Source organism: Myxine glutinosa, chromosome 1, assembly GCF_964187855.1.
Source record: "Myxine glutinosa chromosome 1, kmMyxGlut1.1, whole genome shotgun sequence".
NCBI lineage: Eukaryota > Metazoa > Chordata > Myxini > Myxiniformes > Myxinidae > Myxine > Myxine glutinosa.
In genome coordinates this window covers 131,456,086-131,481,654 of record NC_136261.1, presented here as the reverse complement: position 1 = coordinate 131,481,654, position 25,569 = coordinate 131,456,086, and the positions used below count along the sequence as shown (strand labels likewise).

The following is a 25,569-nucleotide window of genomic DNA, read 5'->3' as shown; positions in this document are numbered from 1 at the left end:
ACGATGTCTCTCCGAAAAGACCGACTGGAAAACCCTCCCATCCACTTTCTGAATAATCCTCTCCAAGAAGTTCTGTCACTCAAGCTTTTGGGTCTCACTATTTGCCATGATCTTTCCTGGGAAAACCACATTTCAAATCTGGCCTCCAAAGCCAGTCGCCGACTGGGCATCCTCCGTCGTGCGAAGTCCTTCCTTGGCACACCTGAGCTCCTCACCACATACAAGGCTTTCATCCGCAGCTCTATGGAATACTGCTCTCCCCTCTGGTCTGGTGCTCCTGCCTCACACCTAGCCCGTCTTCACGCTGTTGAAACCAAAGCGTTCAGAATCATTGGAATCTCCCGCGATGAAGCTAACTCCAAGGGCCTTTCACTCACTCACCGCAGGCAGGTTGGTGGTCTTTCCGTCTTCTACCGACTCCTCTCTGGCCTTGCCCCCCCCAGCCCTCTCTGGGCTCTGTCCCCCAAATATTCCTACAGGTCACGCAGGATCTGCCTTCAACCCTCTTATGGTTAAACTGCCAAAATCAAGACTTTCTGCTCACCTTCACTCCTTCATTCCTCTTTTCTCCCGCCTCTGGAACAAACTCCCTCACTCTCTTCAATCCCACTCCACCCTCCAGGTCTTTAAAACAGCTGTTCACCACCATCTCTTATCCTCCCCCATCCAAAACCTTGATCTTTTCTACCCCCGCTAATTTCGGTCCCATTGTGTTTTATACTTCTCCCACCCCCCCCCCCCTTCCCACGCCTCCCGCCCCCAAGCCCTCTCCCTCCCACACTTCTCCCTGCTCTCAAATGTTGTGGTTGTGTGCTTCCCCTTCTCTCCCCATCTTGTCTTCCGCTCCCTCTTTTTGTATATTTTGTTTGTCTGGTTGATTTGTTTGTGAAATAAATGTTAGCTCTTTCACGAGCCTCGATTCAGTATACAAAAAAAAAAAAAAAAAAAAAAAAAAAATTACGTTGATCAAATCTAGATATCTCACGGTGTATGTCCCAATCAGCGACGGCCACAATCACGTGTCAAGTGAGTTCTTTAACTTCCTTGCGTTCCTCTGCTGCTCTGTCTCATCAGCTCTAGTCTCTAGGCCATATAAATACCACACCTTTCTGCATGCATGTTTGATGTAGTTTTTGTTAACGGCCTTGTAGCATCCTGCCTGCTCTACTGCTTCAGCATTAGCTTACCTTTCAGCAAGCCCAGGTCTGCATGGACCAGGGCGGGGATTATACGTTCGTTTTATTATTGACAAATGGTAATATTATTATTATTGTTGTTAATATTATTAGTATTAATAAATGTGTTGTTACAATGTTATCATTGTTTTTGTTGTTTATTTTGTAATTGGAATGTCATGCCATGGAAGGACCTATTAAACTGCTCTATACACCTTAACATGGCACGTGTTTAGAAACATAGGAATTTTCCGGATTCTTTGTCGTTAATTAGCCGAATCATCTCAGGAGATCATATCTAAATCTATTCTCGTTTTGAACAGGTTCCAGGGCTCTGCTGCTGATCCTGCTGGGGAAGCTTACAGCTCTTTCATGTGGCCCCCTCAATAGGAATTTCTGACTATGTCAGTGCTTTCAGGGGGCGATATTTGTGACCTTCGCCCGAGCGCCACAAACCATCACTACGCCGCTGGTGACAGGTATACAATAGACCTGGGGTTCTGATCCTGGGGTATCCATACCCCTTGGGGGTATAGGGACCAAAATCTGGGGGTATAGGACTCGTAATAAATTATAATAATAAATTGTAATAAATTCAATGAAATGTCAACTTTAAATATATAATAAATATATATTTAAATATAAATACATATATATATTTCAAAACAAATTATATTTGCATAATTATATTTCAAACTAATATAAATTCAATTTTCTAATAAAATTTGACGGTGTGTACCCTGGTTAGAATAGGTACACCGTATCCCTGCATGGCGTAAGAGGCGACGAAGAGGGTTGGCGTCAGGAAGGGCATCCGGCCATAAAAACATTGCCTCAAAAAGAGAACCATGACAATTACAACTACATATGGGCAGGGTACAGCCTGAAGTGGAGATCGGTTTCTGAGGTTTGGGACATGGAATGTAGGGACAATGACAGGGAGATCAGGAGAAGTGGTGGAAGTATTGATCAGAAGAAGAGTGGACATATGTTGTGTGCAAGAGACGAGATGGAAGGGAAGTGGTGTGAGAATGGTGAAGGGTAGGCAGGGACAGAAATACAAGTTTGTGTGGCAAAGGTGCCCGGAAGGCGTGAATGGTGTTAGTGTCCTGTTTTCTGAGGAGTTTGTTGACAGTGTGGTGAGTGTGACTAGAGTGAGTGATAGGTTGATGATGGTGAAAATGATGATTGGAAAGCTCTTGGTGAACGTCATCTCGGGATATGCTCCGCAGGTTGGTCGGAGCAATGAAGAGAAGGACAAGTTCTGGTGTGTGATCAAGAAGCTGATGGAAAACATGAAAGATGAGGAAGTTGTTGTGGTAGGAGGAGACCTAAATGGACATGTGGGAAGGAGTATGGACGGTTTTGAGGAAGTTCATGGGGGTTACGGATATGGTGTGAGAAATGGAGAAGGTGAAAGGATTTTGGAGTTTGCTGATGGAGATGATTTGTTGATTTGTTATACTCAGTTCCAGAAAGGGGATAATAAGCTTGTTACATACACGTCAGGTGGGTCGACGACAACTGTTGACTAACTGACTGATGGTGCGTAGGCGAGATAGGGGGCACCTCCGGGACACAAAGGTTATCCCGGGGGAGGAGGCTGTTTCACAGCACCACTTGGTTGTCTGCGACATAAGGGTGAAAGGTGCGAGGAGAGCTCGGCGGGTGAAGTACCAACCAAGAATGAAGGTGTGGAGGTTGAAAGAGGTGACAGTAAGGGAGTCATTAAAAGAGAGGCTGAGTCGGGTAGAGGATGATGTGGTTGAGCTTGAACGTGGTTGGATGTCAATGAAAGATAGTCTGTTGGGAGCCGTTTGTGAGGTCTGTGGATGGACAAAAGGACCACCGAGGCACTCGGAAACATGGTGGTGGGATGATGAAGTTGGAAAGAGGATTGACGAGAAGAGGAAGAAGTTCAAGGAGTGGCAGAGGGCGAAGGGTACGGGAGCAGAAAAAGCAGAGCTTGAAAGTTTCAGGCAGCCAAGAAGGCTGCAAAGAAAGAGGTAGCAAAGGCACAGGAGACATGTAGGAAAATGTTCGGAGAACGCTTGGATTCGGAAGAGGGTCAGAGAGCGGTATTCAGGATTGCAAAGCAGATAGCGAAAGAGAGGTGTGATGTGATGGGGGTGAATTGCTTGAAGGATGAATTGGGACAAATCGTTGTGGACCCAGATGGAATTAAAGGAAGATGGAAAAGATATATGGAAATGCTGTTGAATACAGACAATGCCAGGGATGGCAACATAGAGATTAACCCAGTTTTAGGACCGGCAGAGAAGATAACTGAGAAGGAAGTTGAGGAAGCGATAAAAGCAATGAAGAGGAGAAAAGCGGGAGGCCCGCCGGGAGTTGTGGGAGATATGTTGAAGGCAGCAGGAGGTTGGGGTGTGAAGAGAATGGCAGAGATCTGTAATCTGGTGGTGAAAGAAGGTCACATTCCAGTGGGTTGGGAACTGAGTACCCTCGTCCCTCTATACAAGGGTAAAGGTGACCCTCTGGAGTGTGGCTCATACCGAGCGATAAAGTTATTGGAGCATGGAATGAAGGTATTGGAAAGGGTGTTGGAGAGGAGGATAAGGAAGAAGGTGAAGATCGACGAAATGCAGTTTGGATTTATGCCAGGAAGAGGAACGACAGACGCGCTCTTTATTGTGAGGCAGTTGCAGGAGAAGTACATGGAGAAGAGGAAGAAGTTGTTTCTTGGGTTTGTTGATCTGGAGAAAGCATTCAATAGGATTCCATCGAAGTATTGACATGGGCATTGAGGAAGTTAGAAGTGGAGGAATGGTTGATCAGAGTTGTGATGGCAATGTACAAAAGAGCGCGCACAGCTGTAAGGATGAAGGACGGGAACAGTGGTGAGTTTGAGGTGAAGGTGGGAGTGCATCAGGGGTGGGTACTAAGTCCACTACTATTTGTAGCTGTGATGGAGGTGCTGACTCAGACCGTAAAGGAGGGTTTACCGTGGGTGTTGTTGTATGCAGATGATCTGGTGTTGATTGTGGAAAGTATGGATGGACTGAAGGAAAAGATGAACAAGTGGAAGGAATGTATGGAGACAAAAGGTCTGAAGGTGAATATAGGAAAGACGAAGGTGATGGCAAGTGGTAATGCATGTGGTGAGGTGGAAAGAACTGGGAAGTGGCCATGTGCTGTGTGCAGGAAGGGTGTCGGAGTGAACTCCATTCAATGTACAATGTGCGCTGAGTGGGTTCATCAAAAATGTAGTGGTCTGAGAGGGTCATTAACCAGTGTGGCAGCTACATTCAAATGCAAGGTGTGCCAGAGGGTGCTGCAGATGGAGAAATGTTGAGTTGCATCTTGGAGATGGCGTGAAGCTGGAAGGTGTGAAAACATTTTGCTACCTCGGACACATGCTGAATGGAGAAGGTGGATCAGACTCGGCAACGGTTGCTCGAGTGAGATGTGCATGGAAGAAGTTTCGGGAACTGAGTGGCGTGCTGATGAGGAGGGGAGTGTCGTTGAAGCTGAAGGGAAAGGTGTATGCTGCATGTGTGAGAAATGTTATGATTTATGGGAGCGAGACATGGGTCATGAATGTAGAGCAGCAACGAAGGCCGGAAAGGGTGGAAATGCGAATGGTTCGGTGGATGTGCGGAGTGTCGTTGAGAGAGAGGAAGACAAATGATGAATTGTGAAGGATGATGGGAATAGAGCCTGTGATTGATGCTGTAAAGAGGAACAGGTTGAGATGGTTTGGTCATGTGTTGAGGAAGGATGAAAGTGACTGGTTGAGAAGAGTGATGGAAATGAATGTAGAAGGAAGTAGAGGACGGGGAAGACCGAGAAAGACTTGGCTAAAGATGGTGGAAGAAGAAATGCGGGCAAGGGGGTTAACAAGGAGAGATGCAGAAAATAGGGCAAAATGGAGAAGATTGTCATGGGGACCGCAAGGCTAACCCCCGCTCTTGCAGGGAAAATGGCCTGAAAATGCATGTTGTTGTTGTTGTTTCTAATAAAATTTGAATAAATCAACTATACGCCCCGGGCGTATGCATGCGATTACAATGCATGATTGGCATGACAATGAGAACATTTACATAGCGATTAGGGTGGGTCAAAGTTCACACTGAGCCAATGTGCTGTCACGTAATGTAGGCCCTACATTACGTGAGATTGTAGGCCATGAGGACATTCGGTAAAGAACCGAATATCGGCAATTACGGCAATTACGACCTCATTCTCAATTTGACTCAGGTGAAAAAATTTGCAAAACAAGTGAGTAGTAAGCCTACTTATCTGAAGATATTAAAAGTTTTCAAAGTATATTTAAATATAAATAGGGCATTCACATTCATTATAATGCAATAGTGGCATTATCAATTTAGTGGCATTGACGAAGAAATTACCTATTTGGAGTCGCAGTGGCGATATCCTTCTTGATGGAGAAGATGAAAAGGCATTGCCTGGGGAAACACTTCTAGAAGTCATGGACCATTTGAAAGTCCTAAGTACCAATTTTGAGGGTTACTTCTCAGATATTGATGATCTTAGCACGGAATCCATTTGGATCCAGATCTCTTTCTCGTTTGATATTTCCATGATGAGTGACAACGATTTAGTGAAGGATGATTTGATCGAGTTCCAAGAAGATCAAAGAAAGAAAGCTGATTTCGGAAAGGCTGGGCTGGATTTTAAGCAGTGTTGGTGTGAGCAGATAGCAGCTTACCCTAGCTTGGCGAAGAGGGAAATGAATGTGTTGGTTCCCTTCACAACTACGTATATCTGTGAAACAGGTTTCTCTGCATTATTGAACCTGAAATCAAAGTGGAGAAATTGACTTGATGTGTCCGATGATATGCGAGTGGCGTTGACACGAACTGTGCCCTGATTCCATATTCGGATTGCACGAAAACAGCAGCAACAATCTCAGTAGATTAGTAAAACGGCTTGCATAAAATTTGCATGTTTTAGTTTAGTTTAGTTTGTTTTGTTTCTTTGTTAACAAGAAAAGAAATAAATAGGGATGAAATCCTAATGATTTTCTTTCCAGTTCTGTTCCTAATTATCCATATATGTAAAACTAAGCTATTGAGATATTTTGAAGTCACACTGGAACCTAATGGGACTGGCAATCAGACGCGGATCCCTGAACTTGGCCCATTTTCTGGGTAATAAGTTACCAATTTTCATCCAAAAAATAGGCAATTAAAGCAAAAACACCCCTCAGAATGCACCACAGAGCACCTAGAAATCAAAAAAATTCTAGGAGGACATGCCCCCAGTCCCCCCTAGCTATGCGCACCTTTGGTGCGCCATGGTCAGTCAACAGTCTGGCGAAGGGGGTATGGGGACATCGTGGGCAATCCGTTGGGGGTGTTGACAGGGAAAAAGGTTAAGAACCCCTGCAATAGACTAATTGCATCATTAATCAATGTTTAGCATAAATGTGTTGTTTATGTGTAAAATGGTAGGGCATGGGTTGAACAAGAGCCTGCAACCGTGCGAGAGGTTGAAACTGCGCAGTGGTTGCAGTCTGAAGGATTCAAAGGTTAGAAACTGCTAGATAGGTGCGCAGCTGCACATGGTCGTAGGGTTATAAAAGCCTGAGGGGATGGGGAAGGGAGTTGAAAATTGAGCCCGACTAGACAGTAGAGTTGAGAGAGTTCAACTGTCAGTCCAAGAGGGAGCCAGTGGAGGGAGCTGCGTGAGACATTTCTGTTTGTCATCTCTACAGTAGAAGGACAGTTCTTGTCCCACAGCACGAGCAGAATGATGGAGACTTATGAAACTCAATGAAATAAATGAACAGGATTATAACTAATTAATTGACATATGTGGGAAAAGTACCTCTGGTGAAGCATACCAGTTCTCTGCCATCTGAGCTATCTGGGTGACCCTGACCAAGCATGTAATTTTCCCATATATAAATGGCACTCTCTTCCCGTCACTGGAAAGAGAGATAGCTCAGATGTCGCCCAGACTGTCAATGTTATTTGATTGTATATGTCAAAGGCCAAGATGACAGTGACGGCTGACTTTATTCCCAACAGCGGGCCGGAAGAGCCCACGCTAAGCCCAGCCCATGGATTGACTATTTTTGACTATCGTTCCAGAGCTACCTGTGGGAAAGATCATCAAAATGACCATGTTCAAAGGTCAAGCTTCTCTCGATTTTCGTCATACCTGTTGGGCTACAGCCTGACGTCTTCTTGTCTCTTTGTTTGTCTGTTTGTGAACAGGATATCTCAAATAATTGTTGACAGATTCAGCCGAAACTTGGTGGGAAGGTTGGGTGTGTGACAAGGCCAAAATTATTAGACTTTGCTGACGATCCGGAATTGGATCTGGAACAGAGAATTTTTAAATTTTAAAGTGATTCTTCACCATTGAGTGATGGGGCCAAAACGATATATAGCAGGATATCTCAAAAAGTTGTGGATGACTTTTGACAAAACTAGGTGGATGAGATGAGTAAGTGACAAGAACAAGCTGATTAGCTTTTGGTTCATGCCCGAATCCAGATCCGACCTATCAGTAAGATACAAAACGTAAACTGTTCAGTCTGGCGGAGGTATGCGCTCTGCCAAGTGCCAATCTAGTTCCCACCTGCATCTTAATTCTTCCTCCCTCACCGCTGTTGTTACCCTCGACAGAGGAGAGGCTATTGCATTTGAGTATTTGTCTGTCTGTCTATCTGTTTGTCTATCTGTTTGTATATCTGTTTGTCTATCTGTTTGTCTATCTGTTTGTCTGTCTGTTTGTCTGTCTGTTTGTCTGTCTGTTTGTCTATGTTTGTCCGCACAGAATAAATATGATTTCCTCTGCAACTGTTGGTCCGATTGACAGGAAATTTTCACCAAAGGTGCAACTCCACCTGTATAATTTTTTAATGATAAGTATGACGTCATAGGTCACGTGGTATGGGCGCCAGCTTGGAATAAACGGAAAAAAATTCACCTCTATATCTCCGAAAGCGCTGCAAAGAAAAAATGGAGACATGGCTCATTGTAAAGAACTCTCCATGGGTAGTAACATATATTAATGATGTCATAGGTTCCTCCATTATGACGTCATAAAGCGACAAGTACCAAACTTCGTCCAATCAATATGAAATTTCCTGAGCGTGATCAATGGATAAAGTGGTGGAGAAAAAAACATAATGATGGCGTCATCAGTCACGTGGTTCGGCCGCCATATTTGTTTTAACACAAAAAAAAACCCACTAAAAACACGCCCTGGCAAGGGTCTGCAATCTGATTGCTCTTTCTTGTTCCTTATTGTCTCCCAAAATACTTAATATGTAAATCCTCAAGATTAGATTCCTTTCTTCGTTAAAATCCAGAATCATAATACTCTGGCTTGAATATCTTAGGGTCCTGAGTTTGAGCCCCTGTCACGCCGTTGAAATAACACCAGGTGGGTTGACGCAGCCTGTCATCCTTCTGAAGTTGGCAGAATGAGTACCAGCTTACTAGTAACAGGGGGCACTGGTTGCATCATCAGCACGCCCCCAGAAAATGATGCAGCCAAGTAGCCACAGGCTGCACATATGAACCACCACCTAATTTTAAGTTATTCACTCAATACCACATCGCCGTTAAAACAAAGTGTCATTGTCACTAAACACGTTACAATTGTAAGTGCTGCACATCGTCTTATATGCCATCTCCACCAACTCTTAATGCAATGGAATTTCCTGTAAAATATAAATATATGATAAAATATAAATTTTCCTGCAAAAAACATCACCAAGGAATCTTACTTAAAGCCATGTACCATGTCATGAGTGAAAGGTGACAATGATGACGTAATTTGGTTCATCATTAAGCTGTGAGTGATTCTTGAAGATTGTGATACTGTGCGAGGTTTCGCAGAACAGGGCCGTTTACAGCACACTTTAGTGAGCGGAACATAGAGATTGCAAGTGAGATCCAGGGAAGCTCTCCTAACAACTTGCTAATGGGGATGGAACATTACATGTCTGGGATGCTAATTTATCTTTCGACATTAAAAGTTATCACTGGAGCATACGTTTGGCAGAAGTCATGAAATTTCAATGATGAGGGTATTGATTTGTCGAAAGGCAAATGGCACAAATGTGTATTGTTAATAATCGAGGTTGAATGCAATAAATTGAAGTATTTTGTCTCCATTTTCAAAACAAGAAAAAATGGTCAGATGAGCCCATTGATTGAACAATAAAGCAGTTATAATTAATTGAAAAACAATGTTCATGTATCCCATGGTACCCTTTGAAGAGATGTGAACGAAAGGAGAAGAAAATAGTATGATAAAGCTTTCACTCGTAGACCGGCAATGAGAGACAGGGAATCTTACAGCTACAAAGTGTTTTAGGAAGCTTGGGTAGGGGTTAAGAAGGGTAGAAAAGACCACTGACAGGGATGGAACACATGGAATTGCAAGATACTGTCCTCAAAACTGCTGTGCTGGTTGCAGGCAAGTCACCTGATCAAGGTAAATGCTCAATGATCAGCACCAATTTATCGGTTCCCTGATGTCCCTTTAGGAGGGTATGGATATAACAATAACAACAAATATTCCTTAAACTCCAGTAACCATAATTAAGTATGAATTAACACTTAAATAACTGCATCTTCAGGAAGGAGTTCAGGAATGAATCATGTGGTTGTTACGCTTCCTTTGACCGTTTACACTTGACGTTTTAATGGCTAAATCTTAGTTTTGTGATCTTGCTCAAATTCTCAAGACAGAATGCATTGGGTATCCCCATCTGTATGAGCCTGGGCACATGGATATTTGCAGAAATACACAGACATGTTTAGCATGATGGCCTCATTCCTTGTATTTTGTACATGGATATGCTCTTTTCTTCACTTTTAGAAGTGATATATTCAAAAGTACCATGGGACGAATACACATTCTGTTTCTCTTTTCTTGAACATCCTTGTATTTCGTTGAATTATCTATCCGAAACACAATATGCATCCTGCTTTTCACAGCCAAAGCAATAGTCAAAACAGTTATCCTTGCTTGCATTAAAGCATCAGGTATATATGGGATGGTTGTCCCTGGTGTGGGGTGGTGGGGTAGAGTGTGGGGAGGGAGAGGCAGTGGTCTTTCAGTCAGAACTTTCCACAGATCTACCTTTGAATAAGCAGCACTTTCCAGCTGTGTTTTTGTTCCTTTGTTTCCTCCCATTTATATTCAAGGGCAATTTTGCAATTATATTCTGTGCAGAACAAACCATGGGCAGCTTGAACAAAGTTTTTGCTGCATTATTTTATTTCCTGACTTAGCTAAGGATGTGAGGTTGTGATTGGGTTGTGCACAAGACACTGTATATATGAGGCCTCAAAGCCTTAAAATAGTTACAGAGACAAAATAAATAAATGGAAATAGAAGAAGCAAACCCTCCACACTATGAGGTGCCCGTCAGCGTGGTATCTGGATTTTATCGGATCGATCCAGCTGAGTTTGGAAATTCACTGCTCACTTGTAATGATGAATATAGGTGGTTCTGTACAATGACCCACAAACCTGCTACTTGTGTACGAATGTCAGCATTCTCTCGCTCCAACCTCACACTTTTGTTTCTCTCTTGTGATCCACTGGAGCGAAGAGCATTGCTTTCTGACCATCTCAAATGAACCATGGCCTTTCACGGGAGCAAAGCACCAGGCGTGAAATTCCACATACTTACATCCTAATGCTCACCCTGTTGGCCGCAAAACAAGGTGTGAGCGCAAAGCCCTTAAAAGTGGCTCTTTGTAGTGAGAACATGTACAAGTTTTATCCACATTGATATTTAATGGTCCCACCTCTGAAATATTCCACCAAACAGGAAGTTGTGCAATAAATCCAGGATTTAAATTTGAACGTGAAGTAAAACCTAGCTCGGCTTCACACTGTTGAAACCAAACCTTTCAGAATCATTGGAATCTCCCGCGATGAAGCTAACTCTGAGGGCCGTTCATTTACTCATCACAGGCAGGTTGGTGGTCTTTCTGTCTTCTAACGACTCCTCTCCGGCCTTGCTCCCCCAGCTTTGTCTGTGCTCTGTCCCCCAAATATTCCAACAGGTCGCACAAGATCTGCCTGCAACCCTCTTATGGTGAAATTGCCAAAATCAAGAATCTCTGCTCACCTTCACTCTTTCATTATTCTTTTCTCCCGCCTCTGGAACAAACTCCCCCACTCCCTTCAATCCCACTCCACCCTCCAGGTCTTTAAAACAGCTGTTCACCACCATCTCTTATCTTCCCCCATCCAAAACCTTGATCTTTTCTACCCCCGTTAATACACCCCAAATCCACTTTTTTGAAATACCAACTTCTTTCCTCGAAGTCCGAGCAGTGTCCATGTGTTTTATACCTCTCCCCCTTCCCCCCTTCCCACGCCTCCTCCCCCCAAGCCCTCTTCCTCCCACAGATCTCCCGATGTCCCTCTTCTCTGCTGTTGCACTTGTGTGCTTCCCTCTCTCCCCCCATCTTGTCTCCCACTCCCTTTATTATGTTTTGTGTCCATTTATGTTTTTTGTGTTTAATGTGCTAGCCCTTACATGAGCCTCGATCTTGTATCCAAAAAAAAAAGTCATTCCAATGTTGCTTTGGCTGAAAGGCACGATGAAAGCCCACTTGGAGTTTGCAAAAAAGCACCTAAAGGACTCTCAGACAGCGAGAAACAAGATTCTGTGGTCTGATGAAACCAAAATTGAACTGTTGGGCTTCCGTCTGGCACTCTGCCATAAAGCCCAGATCAGTGGAGTGTTGCAATGATGGTTGTACTTCTGGAAGTTTCTCCCATCGCCACACAGGATCTCTGGAGCTCAGCCAGAGTGACCATCGGGTTCTTGGTCACCTCTCTTACCAAGGCCCTTGTCCCCCGATTGCTCAGTTTGGCCGGGCGGTCAGCTCTAGGAAGAGTCCTGGTTGTTCCAAACTTCTTCCGTTTAAGAAATATGGAGGCCACTGTGCTCTTGGGAACCTTCAATGCAGCAGAGATTTTTTTGTAGGCTTCGCCAGATCTGTGCCTCGACACAATCCTGTCTCTGAGCTCTGCAGGCAATTCCTTCGACCGCATGGCTTGGTTATTGCTCTGATATGCATTGTCAGCTATGAGACCTTATATAGACAGGTGTGTGTGCCTTTCCAAATCATGTCCAATCAATTGAATTTACCACAGGTGGACTCCAAGGTGTAGAAACATCTCAAAGATGATCAAGAGAAATGGGAGGCACCTGAGCTAAATTTCAAGTGTCAAAGCAAAGGGTATGAACACTGTATATGAGGCCTCCTTAAAGGCTCTCTAAACCTCTCTAAACCTGATCCTCTCTAAATCTGCATGCATCTGCTGCTGGTCTGAAGGCCTCATACCATAGCACGCTAAAATTGCATGTCAATGTGATATTTCAGTTTGTTTTTTAAAAATAAATTTGCAAAACTTTCTAAAATCCTGTTTTCTCTTTGTCATTATGGCGTATTGAGTGCAGATTGATGAGGGAAAAATGAATTTAAACGATTTCAGCATTAAGGCTGCAACATAACAAAATGTGAAAAAAGTGAAGGGGTCTGAATACTTTCTGAATGCACTATACGTGTCTGCATTTTAAAAATTCATTTTCTCAGCAAGTGTTGGTCCGATTGACATGACATTTTGCACTATAGGAGCGCCTTCTGTTGAAATTATTTAGTGATAATTATGACATCATAGGTCATGTGATACGGATGCCATCTTGGAAAAACGTTGCACCTCCATAAAAACCGAAACCACTCAATGGGAAAAATTGAAACATGGTTCATTGTCAATTACTCCCCAAGGAGAATAAGATACGTTAAGTAAGCAGAAACTCATGCCTGAGTGCAGTTCTTAATTCTGCTATTAATCAATTTTGTTTGCATCACTTTTTGACATGTATCTGGGGTTCATCGACGGCATTGTACATAAATCATATGCAGGACAAGGGCATTAGAAGACATCATTGTACTGACCATGAATTGCACAGATTCGTTTTTTTTCTCTCTCCAATATCGAGGCTCATGACAAAGCAAGTGAGGGTATATGAACTGGCCTACCTCAACAATGGCCAAATACATATAGTACGTGGGATTTTAAGCAAGGTTCCCCACATCATGTCTCGGTTCAGTCTGGGAATGCTAAACAGGCTGAACTGGATTCCCAAACAAAAAGGATCTCCAATTATAAAGCAATTCCCATTTTTGACCATCTGGTTGAGACTTCCACACAACATATTTTGGAAACAAGCAAATCTGCTTCAGAAATTATTCACTGTCTCTGGTTCATAATAGGCCACATTAGGGCACACAGCAGGACACTTATATCCATTAGTAGCATTCATCGAGATGGCAAAGAATCGCATTTAGCCAACCATGGCAAGTCACAATGAACTCTAAATAAAGTTCATGATGACACTTTCCTCAAAATTACCACATCTCCATATTTTGAAGCATTTTTGACCCAGAAATTGGATTATTGAACAAACTTCTAATTCCTACTTTCAACTAAGAGGAAGGCTGATGAGCATGTGTGCATAGAGCGCTATTCAAAACATTGTATATGGATGTCACAGTGCCCACTCATATGCACAAGCTCATCTTTGCTTCTGATGCTCAAGCATAATGAAAGAAAGAATAAGATTCAACCAAACAAAATACGCTTGATAATACATCAGCAAAAGGGCCAAAATGTCCCAAATCAATCAACAAATATTACTGTTTCCCTGCAAATGACTTCCACATGGACTCTCCTTCCATCTGCATCTCTCAAAAGATGAAGATCACTTGGAATCTGCCAACTTCGAATTTAGCACAACAACCAGGGAACTTCTTCCACCATCGGTCTCTTCAAATAAAAACGTTTTATGGATGGCTTAACAGTACCAATACAAGTAAAACCATACATCGTAAAATTTAATTTGCATTCTACAAAGAAGGAAACGATTTTGACAACGATGAAGCTTCAGCACAATTGCATTTTTTCTGCTGTTTACAAAATACATCTTCATTAATGATCTCTCCAACCATCTTAATTAATGATCTATCCGACTATCTTCATTAATGATCTCTCCAACTCTGGAAAACCCTCTCTATCTCTTTGCTGATGACTCCACTCTCTGCCGCTCCATATCTCAACCCTCAGATCGTCAGTCTGCAGCCTCCTCACTGTCTGCAAAACTGGACAATATCACAGACTGGGCAAACAAGTGAACATGTCTTTCAATCCTGACAAATCTCACACTCTCATTTTGTCTCTCCGAAAAGACTGTCTGGACAACCCTCCCATCGACTTTCTGAACAATCCTCTTGAAGAAGTTCTGTCACTCAAGCTTTTGGGTCTCACTATCTGCCATGATCTTTCCTGGGAAAACCACATTTCCAAGCTGGCCTCCAAAGCCAGTCACCATCTGGGCATCCTCCGTCGTGCGAAGTCCTTTCTGGGTACTTCTGAGCTCCTCACCACATACAAGGCTTTCTTCCTCACCACATATAAAGCAGTTTTCATCATGAAGCCCTGGAGGGAAGAGTGGGTTGTACTGTCTGAAGGAGGTAGTTCCACAGATAGGAGGAAAGAAAACCAGAGTGGAGGTGAGTATGTAGTAAATGAGGAATTTGGAGGGTTAACAAGGGGATGGTTTATAATGTAAGAATGTGTGAGGCCTTTAGGGTCTGCAAAGGAGCAGAGGGCTGAGACCAGAAGAAAGGCACGAAGAAAAACAGAGGCCACCAACCTTTCTATGATAATAGAGCAACAGGCCTCATACCATTGATTAATTTGTGGGAGAAGCCAGTCATGTTTGTTGAGAGCTTTGGATTTCACAGCATCCAGGAAAGGTACGTAGGTGTGAAGCTGGGCACCAGCCCATAAGGGAGAACAGTAGTCGACTGAGTTCTAGACAAGGGCCTTATCAGTTGTGAAAAGTTCAGATTTTCAAAGGAAGGATTTGCAACGATGTAGGATGGCCAGTCTGTGCCTGGCTTTGAAGGCCAGCTTTGATGTTTGATCTGTCCAGTAAAGGTCGTGGCCGATGGTGCGGACCAGAAGTTTGAGGGACTGAACTTTTTCAAGTGACTGATCATAGAAGTATATCAGTGGGTGCACTAGATGTTCCTTCAGACAGACAATATGAGGATGTGAGACTTGCCAGGATTAAATGTCACCTTCCCTGGATCAGATAAGTATCTGATCCTCTCTAAACCTGCATGCATCTGCTGCTGGTCTGTTTGGAGATGGTGGTGCCATATGAGATAATGTGGAATTGTCTGCAAAATGGAAACTCTCAGGCAAGATCCAAAGCACAAACTCTAACAAAGTCATCAATTGCCAAACACATTCATAAGTACTGTGAAAAGGGGTGAATAGGGACAGCAAGGTGAATAGGGACACAAACTGAAAAAAAGTTCAGAAACTTTTTTCGCTCAAAATTGATAACCATACTGATTTGTTGATATTTGGGTTGAAAGTGTTCTCTTGTTTTTTTAAAAAGCAACTTATAGTCCCTATTAACCCCATATATGGGTTAAATAGGAATAAATAGGATTTTTATGGCTGTCCCTATTCACCCCGTTTTATGGGTGAATAGGGACAGTCACGAATACAAAAAAATAATAATCAAGAAACAATCCTGAGTTTCCAACTTATTGCTAAATTGATAGCTCAGATGGATGCACATAATATGCACCCATAATATGAACCACGGTGCCAATGAAAAAAAATATGGGATAAAAAGTTTCTCCAAACTGTCCCTATTTCTTCATTATTATTTTTTGTATTAGTGACTGTTCCTATTCACCCGTAAAACGGGGTGAATAGGGACAGCCATAAAAATCCTATTTATTCCTATTTAACCCATATATGGGGTTAACAGGGACTATAAGTTGCTTTTTAAAAAAACAAGAGAACACTTTCAACCCAAATATCAACAAATCAGTATGGTTATCAATTTTCAGCGAAAAAAGTTTCCGAACTTTTTTTCAGTTTGTGTCCCTATTCACCTTGCTGTCCCTATTCACCCCATTTCACGGTACCACTGATTTTTTTCCCAAAGTCAGAAACCCTACATACCCATCATTATTTGACAGAACACCAGTCAGATACTCCTTTATCAGCAGGAGAAAAATGGAGAACATGAAACTTGTGAAAGTATAACCTTGTAGCTGAAAGGTCACAATGAATGCAAGGATCCTAATAAAACATTGAAAATTTACAGGCATGGGTTGAAAGAAGAAAGGCCAAAATAAAAGTAGGAATAAATGGAAAGATGAAAAGAGAAAACAAGTAAAGACAGAAAAGAAAGAAGAAGAAGGAGAAGGAAGAAAGGCAATAAAAGATAAATGTAGGTCAGCTCCTGTATATCAATGGAATCGTTGATCAACATTTGATGAACAGAAACCTAATGAGAGGAGGTAAATAAAGAGTAAGAAAATGACAAAAAGTCAGTAATTTATGTGTAATGAACATAGCACGCTAAATGATAATTACTCATTGGCTCATATTTCTGAGGCCGGCCCTCATCCGAACGTCAAGTATAACCATGATCTTCATCATGTCTTCTTGCGTTGACAATTCCAGATAATTTCTCCACAGATATTTAATTTCCACAATACATTTACGGTAATTTGTACAGGCATATCTCAATGTACTGAGCCACCATTCTTTAGAAGTCAGCTGGCCTACCAACTTCCATCTCAAGTGTCTTTTATCATCTCAAACTATCCTGTCCTTTTCAAGCTATTTCCCTATAAAACAAATAATTATTATATCCATTTCAACATTGCTCAACTGCATGGTTATTGCCGTTCATCTATCTATAATTCCACTAATCTCTGTGTGTATGTTTGTTTGTATGTTTGTATGTTTGTATGTTTGTATGTTTGTCTGTGACCGCTGTTTCTCGACAACTACCGGTCCGATATACTTGAAACTTGCCAGGTATATTGCTGGGGACCCGAGGATGTGCCTTTTCAAGGTTTTAAATTAATCGCAGAAGTAGTTACCGAGCTATGTCCAAAAAACGATTCAACCAATCAGAGAGCAGCGAGCTATCACGTGTGCCGAACGTGGCGAACAGACTCTGCCTCGGATGGCACATTTGAGAGCGTATTCATTTATTTCCCGTCGGCAAACTATGTTGGCGCTATGTTGGCGTTAAACGATGTTTTATAACTAATTAAAACTAATTTGCGATTCTTTCGCTTTCCTGCGATATGCGACCTTCCGGACAGTCAAATGAGGACGTCACTTCCGGACTTACGTAGCGGCGAGCGGGCGCCATTTGGAGGAGCTGGGAGGACTCAGTCGTGATAGAGTGAGCCTGAGTTAGTATATCAAGACAAGAACAAGATCTAGAAGGAGGTATGTACGGTGCGATTCATATAATATATTGTTTAGTTATCGTCGATGAGGAATTTGGGGGCCCGATTAACTGCAGCGCCATCCGAGCTGCGGCGTCGGGACGATACATTCATTGTACGGTAACATCACGCACTTACGGGCACGTCCTATATATATAGTACGGGCATGCCCTAGTATCTGTAATTGCAACATACAAAATGGAATCCAATTACAAATTATCACCCTGGTGTTCTTTTATCAAAGTTGATGCATCAGGGCAGACAAAGCTGGCTGTCAAGTCTGCTAACACCCATATGTGCTCATTAAAGATTCTGTGGTACTTGACAAAAGAGTAGGACATTCTGTGCTAGTATCCTGATGATATTCTAAATTTAGGCCCTAATTTATGTTACAAAGGCTAAAATATAAAGACCAGGCCTCAGGAATGATGCAACTATATACCAAATGAAGAGTCAAATCCTGGTAAAGTTTTCATTTGCTGTATAGATCAAGATCTGATAAGACGCAAACATTTTACAGTCGAAACTGCAGAATTCATCGAGTATATATATTACACGAACAAAGATCTACCCAAGATTGTTGTACCACATCATGGTATATATGAAATGCAGAGTATGACACTCACTCCTTAACTGTTGTGGGACAAGGAACATGTGCCACAGTTGCTGTTTCAACAAATATCCTGACCAATAGGATGTGTCTGCCATGCACTATCCTGTCTGTGGTTCACAGAAACAGCTTGTCTGCTTTGTGCAAGCTGACAGAGTAGATCCTGCTCCTCGCTATAGCTCCCTATAGGATAGGACATCCTCCAGTGTTATCCGTACAAGAACATTTCATTCTCAATTTATAGGTCACCTGAGTATGGGTGGAAGGATGGAGGTGTGGGGCGTGGGAGGGGGGGGGGGGGTATTGGTAATCCTACAAAATCGAGGATGCCATGTTCTCACACCGATAACACTGCAGGGAGAGCTATCCAATTGGGGTTGTCGTGAGAAGCAGTATCTTCCTTGTCAACCTACACAAAGCCAGAAGAGCTTGCACTTTTTAATGATTAGATGCAGACTTTGGTATGAACATTGGCACATAAATGGCTTTTACGAATTTTATGTATCACCATCTTAAAGTGTAAATGTTGAGAAAGTTAGTCCATATAATGTCCCTTAAGTTTATTTATATATTACGTATGGCCACGCCATAATGAGTTAGTTATCCTTTCTTGGGAAGGGTGCCCATTTACACTTCAATATAAAAATTCTTAAAATTACAATCAAACTGAACAAAAAGCATACAACTTGACTGACGATTCTTCTGGAACCTTATCTAATCAGTGGAATTGTGAAACTGCACCAGGTCATAAGAATATGCAAGATGTGTATAATCCATGCAGTAAAAATGGTTCGATGGTAAATCAAAGTTTCCACTTTTCAAAATTAAAATAACACAACCAATGTCTCTCAAGTACAAACACAATAAAAATTCAAACATCCATAATTAATAGTGCTATGATAATGATAGAGGTAACGACTTATGTATTACTTAGCATTATCTTTAGTTAGAAAAAGTGTTAGCATTATCTTTTTGCCAAGTTTTCACATCTCAAACCCAATGCCCCATTCTGCATCCCCAAAAAGTACAAATCAATACCAGACAGGTACACATCTATTTTGTTTTGCTCATTTACAACTAGAGATGCACGATTATTGCTTTTGGATTCATAGCATTCAAGATAATATTATATATACATATATATATATATATATATATATATATATATATATATATATATAATATATATATATATATATATATATATATATATATATATATACAGTGTATATATATATATATATATATATATATATATATATATACATACATATATATATATATATATATATATATATATATATATATATATATATATATATATATATATATATATATATATATATATATATACAGTGTGTCTAATCAGTTATATATATATATATATATATATATATATATATATATATATATATACAGGGGGCTGCAAAAGTAGGTATACAGTAAGGATTATACCAGTATTACCAGTATTATAATAGTGGTGCTCGGATTCATTTAATACTAGAATTCATTTAATTCATTAAAATCATTATTACCATTTTTAATATTTCTATTTTCGTAATTTTTTCTATAATACATCTATTATTTGCAGGTGAAGTGGAAATTTAACGATGACTGGTAATTCAACGGACGAGGAGCGCAAATGGATTTTGAAACAGTACTGGAAGACAGAGAATAGTGAACGTGTGCGAGAGCAGTGGCGAGAAACATTTGCATCGCCTCCATCAATGAGGCTCACGATTTACCAGATACGTGACAAATTTGAGAGGACGGGATCTATCCACAACTCGCCGAAGAGTGGTCGACCAGTCACCGTGACAACGCCAGAGAATGCAATGCAAGTCGCACTGGCATTTACCCAGAGCCCTCAGAAATCGAAAAACAGGGCATCATCTGAATTGGGTATTGAACGCAGATCGTTGGGTCGTTTGATGCACCGTGCAGGACTGAAAATGTACGGGCCACGATTGATACATGGTTTATTAGAGGATGTCTCGGATCGGCGTTTACAATTTTGCGAAGCCATCCTGAACGAGGAACGAGAGGGTGACAGCATTCTGCGCAAAATCGTGTGGTCCGATGAAGCAAACTTTAAGCTATCGGGTGCCGTTAATCGGCACAATTGTGTGTACTACGCAACTGAAAACCCTAAAGTCACAATTGAGCAACAGCTCAATCAACCTGGGGTGACAGTGTGGGCTGGCCTGTCCTGCAAAGGTGTCGTTGGACTTATCATTCTGCACAGGACTGTCGATCAACACGTGTATCTGAACATGCTGACGGATACAATCATACCACAGGTACGCGAACAACAGCAGCAGGACGACTTCTACTTTCAGCAGGATGGGGCGCCACCGCACTTCGCACTCACTATGCATGCGCTACTTGACAAAGAATTTCCCAACAGGTGGATTGGACGTCAGGGAGTCGTTGACTGGCCACCACGTTCGCCGGATCTCACCCCTATGGACTTCTTTTTCTGGGGATGTGTAAAAGACAGGGTTTTCGCACGCAAGCCACGTTCTGTTGATGCCATGATTCAGTTCATACGGGAGGCTTGCCAAGAAATTGATGCTGATAAAGACCTTTGTGCCAGAGTGTGCATGGGTGTCCACACTCGACTAGTGGAGTGTGTGAATGCCGGGGGCAAACAGTTTGAACATTTGAGGGATTAATATGTTTATTATTGATATGTTATTATTGATATGCTTGTATAATCAATAAAATACGTTTTGTGTGCACGTTTTGTTTTTCATTACTGTATACCTACTTTTGCAGCCCCCTATATATATATATATATATATTCCAGGAAGGATTCCTTACAAGAGAAGTTGACATACATAAAGCTATTGTTTCATTAAAATTGAGAGAAAATGTATTGCGGCAAAGATAAGACATGTACAGATATATTTAGGAAAGGTGAAAAAAGTTGAAAAAGGGAAAAAGGTATAGAAGAGGGAGATTAAAATGAAGAATCGAAGGATAGCCGACATCAGGCAAACTCAAACATTGCAAACTGGGTACATGGAAACTAATCAAAGTTTAGTATTAAAATAACTTTTTTGACAGCAAAATTTCATTCTCGGAACTCAAAGGTATGCAAACTAGAACTTCTGTCAAGTTTGGTTCATCTCTAATACATGTCTACCCCATGTCCTATTAAAGTGTAGGTACATCGGTAGATAGGAAACATATTCAGTCTCATCCATGAAAGCTTTACTACAGAATATTTCAATGACAACATATTCATTCATTGATTCCAGACCAAGTTGTGCTCACCCCCTCTAACTGGCAAAAAGTTCTTAAAACAAATTCACATGAAATCTGATGAAAGTATCACTCATTTCTCAAGAGAAAAAGAAAGTATCACTCATTCTCAGATGTCATGAGAAAACAACCTGGTGGATTTTGTGGATTGTAAGTGGGTTTTTGTAACATGATCAAAGTGGATTTTTGTAACATGCAAGACTTAATAATACAGGTAACCGCACAAACTTGTGACCACATAATACAAGTTTTATTTGATCCTTTATAGCTGATACAGTTAAATATTGTTTATAATGTATAACGAATGACAGATCAACAATTGTGCTCCTTCAGAACCTTCACAGAATGAAGGTGATCTGAAGTAAGTAGGTAGTCATTTGCTTTTCAAGTAAAACTCAATATAGTATATGGACACAACGATCAAATAACATATGCCATTGCAATTTAGAGCATTGATAGATATACAAACCAAAATAAATATTATATCAGTAGTGTGGTGTCGGTGGATTATGCATGCGATATTGACTCACATTCCCCGAAGACACTGGCAGTTGGATACAACAGAGACAAAATGATGGAGCTGGGCAGGAAACCAAGCCTATGGATAAGTAGAGGCATCATGGTGGAAGCCTAGCTCTTGAGACAGTGCAATTGCTGCCCTGGGGGCACCTGCAGCTCAGGCCAATCTTCGAAGGATCTTTCAATGAAATCTGTGCACAGTAACGGAAAGGGAAAACAAAGGGATTCTATTAAGTTTATTCAGACATGACGATGGAAAGGTCATGTTCCCTGCACAACAAGTTCAAGACCCTTATCTCTGTTCACTGCTCACCAGCAATGGCCAAAGAAACATGATCTACTTTCATTAGAGGTTGTTATTTTACCATCATTCATCAAAGTCCATAATATACATTTAGGGTAAGGAACCTCAATTTAAATGCTAATTTCAAGACATATATTTTCTGTCTGACACATCTGCAGTGAGAAAACAGCTTTGCCTCAGGAATGAGATTTTAGATGACGCACATGTCGCTCCTCGTTATCTGCAGCCTCAAAGAGTATCAGCAAAAAAGCAGGAAGGAAAAGCAGGGGGGACAGGAAGGCACGACATCTGCAATGCCACCACGATGCCGCAACTGACAACAACTTTCCCACTGCCATGGAACAAGGACTGAGCGCACTTAGTGTCTTAGTTGGTCACTACTGCAGTTAACCTTCACGACATCTGACCTCTAAGCAGAGTTCTTGTTTGCCCTTCCTGTTGAGTACCTCCTCTGAATTTGTATTTTTGAATACTCTTAACACTTCATGTCTGTCACCTTTATGTCCATCAGCTATAACTGAAATGGCATAAAAGGCCTATTATGACCATCACTCAAAGTTCAAAAAAATGATGAGGATCGTTAATTATATATACTAGGGCATTGCCCGTACTATATCTATATCTAAAATTATATCCCCCCCCTCTATTTACATGAAATGGTTTGGTCCAAAGCGAACGGCTTGCGAGTACGGTGACAATCCCCCCCCCTCTATTTACATGAAATGGTTTGGTCCAAAGCGAACGGCTTCCGGAGTTTGGTAAAGAAATCGCCATCGCGTGCACAAACGCGCAGGAAAGCGAATGAATCGCAAATTCGTTTTTATTAGTTTTAAAACATAGTTTAACGCCAACATAGTTTGCAAACGTGAAATAAATGAATACGCTCTCAAATGTGCCATCCGAGGCAGAGTGTGTCCGCCACGTTCGGCACACGCGATAGTTCGCTGCTCTCTGATTGGTTGAATCGTTTTTTGGACATAGCTCGGTAAGTAATTGTCCGATTAATATGAAACCTTGAAAAGGCACATCCTCGGGTCCCCAGCAATATACCTGGCAAGTTAAAAGTATATCGGACCCGTGGTTGTCGAGAAACAGCGGTCACAGACAAACGTACAAACGTACAAACAGAGATTACTGGAATTATAGATATATATATATATATATATATATATATATATATAAATATATATATATATATATATATATATATATATATATATATATATATATATATATATATATGTATATATATATATATATATATATATATATATATATATATATATATATATATATATATATATATATATATATACAGTGCGTATCAAAAAAAGGTAATCCGAATTCAAGGGGTTAATATGCAAAGGTTATTTATTTTGACAATTTACATGTGGTTTACTAATTAAGAGGAGATCCTCAGCTTTCCATTGATACCTTCCATGCATCATTGCTGTCACACATGACTGAGTACATGTTCATTGAAAATGACAAGTTCAAATCGCATTTTTACAAGTTTGGCTAATCGATGCAAGTCAGGATACGTCAGATGCGAACTTTTCTCAGGAATGATTGGCCTTTATGCACCCTAACTAACCTTCAACATGTCCACCTCCCCTTTCAACACAAAGCTGACAGCGGCGGAGCATGCCCTGAACTGCTCGTCTCACCATAGCCGGGTCATTGCGCAAAGCATCCACTTCATGTCGAATATGGCCCTGCAATTCGTCAAGATCACGGGGAGGAGTTACGAACACCTTGTTCTTTAAATGTCCCCAAAGGACATAATCACATGGTGTGAGGTCAGGTGATCTTGGCGGCCATTCCACTGCATGGTTGAGGGCGATGACTCAGTCTCCAAAGAGTTCCCTCAGTTGATCTCGGACAGAGATAAGACGATGTCCTGGGGCACCGTCTTGGGCCCACCAGCGATATCTGAAGACACCACAAACCTGTCGCTCAAAGTTCTCCTCCAGCTGCGGTAAAACTTCATCATTGATCATCTGCAGATACCTGTTACCATTGACATTCCTTTGAAAGAAAAATAGTCCGATCACCTGACCACTTCCACAAAGTCCCAACCAAACAGTCCACCTTTGTCAATTCATGTTGGTGTCAAAATTCAATTCCGTGGGTTGTCCTGTCGGTGAATATTCAAGAACATTATGGGTATTGACCTTGCCGTCCATGATGAAAGCAGCTTCGTCGCCGATAACGAGATACCGCAGGAAATTGACATCTGCTTCGCAACGTGCATTCAACCATCTGGCAAGCACCAGCCTCCTGGCAAAATCCCCTGGCGTAAGTTGATGCCGGATGTGAATCCGATGTGGATGTTGGTGGAGGTCCAGTCTTGTGATTTGGTTGAATGTTGCCGAAGGCAATCCCGTCCCATTTCGTCTTGCCCCGGTATCCCTAGGATGCTCCAAAACTTGCTGCCTTACTGCTGCAATGTTCATTTCTGATCGCCCAGTGCGCCTCCTTCCAGAATTCTCCTTGTTGTGGTTGAGGCTAGTGCCATGCTCTTGGTATTTTCTAACATTCGCCCAGATGGTTTTGGCTGCTGGAGGCTCCCATTCTGGGAAACGTTCCCTGAGTGCATCACGAGTTCGCTGCAAACTTCCAGTTTGGTGAAAGGTTATAACCACGAAGGTCCGCTGTTCAGTCGTAAGTTGAACCATCTTTTCAATGACTCAGACTGTCTCCTAACCCATACACTGTAGGCCCATCTTAAATACCCATCTTAAACAAAGGATGACGCAACCGACGATTACCAGACCAGCTTAACAATTTTACATAATCAACTTGGCAGTCGACAAGTAATGCGTCCATTTAAAACTGTCTTGCATCGATTAGCCAAACTTGTAAAAATGCGATTTGAACTTGTCATTTTCAATGAACATGTACTCGGTCATGTGTGACAGCAATGATGCATGAAAAGCATCATTGGAAAGCTGAGGATCTCCTCATAATTGGTAAACCACATGTAAATTGTCAAACTAAATAACCTTTGCATATTAACCCCTTGAATTCGGATTACCTTTTTTTTTGATACGCACTGTATATATATGTACATATAATATAATATTATATATATATATATAGTATTTCTAAAAGAATTGACTTTGCCTGTATATGCAGCAATAATGGTTGGTTGTCTCCAGCAGTGACTTTGACTTTGGCATTGCCTTTGTGAGAACCTACGCAGATTCCTTGGCTTGCAATGCCCTGGGCGATGATTGCTCACTGAGTCAGAGGGCTTTCAGTAATTTCTGTATCCCAATCGTGTGATGTACTTGGAAAAATACAAATTCTGTGGTTGTGCTGACACCTCGTTAATTAATATTCTTATTTATTTTATTTCTCGACCCATTTTCATCT

At 41.5% G+C, this 25,569-nt stretch overlaps 1 protein-coding gene across 1 annotated transcript in view; it reads right to left on the bottom strand.

Moving 5' to 3' along the window:
* LOC144888692 (receptor-type tyrosine-protein phosphatase delta-like) overlaps positions 1 to 25,569 on the bottom strand; it is a 461,017-nt gene that overhangs the window by 220,521 nt on the left and 214,927 nt on the right. The window contains exon 3 of the mRNA XM_078767618.1: positions 21,899 to 22,078. Within this exon, the coding sequence (XP_078623744.1) occupies positions 21,899 to 21,989 (91 nt within the window). The 5' untranslated portion in view covers positions 21,990 to 22,078. The remainder of the gene's footprint in view (positions 1 to 21,898; positions 22,079 to 25,569) is intronic.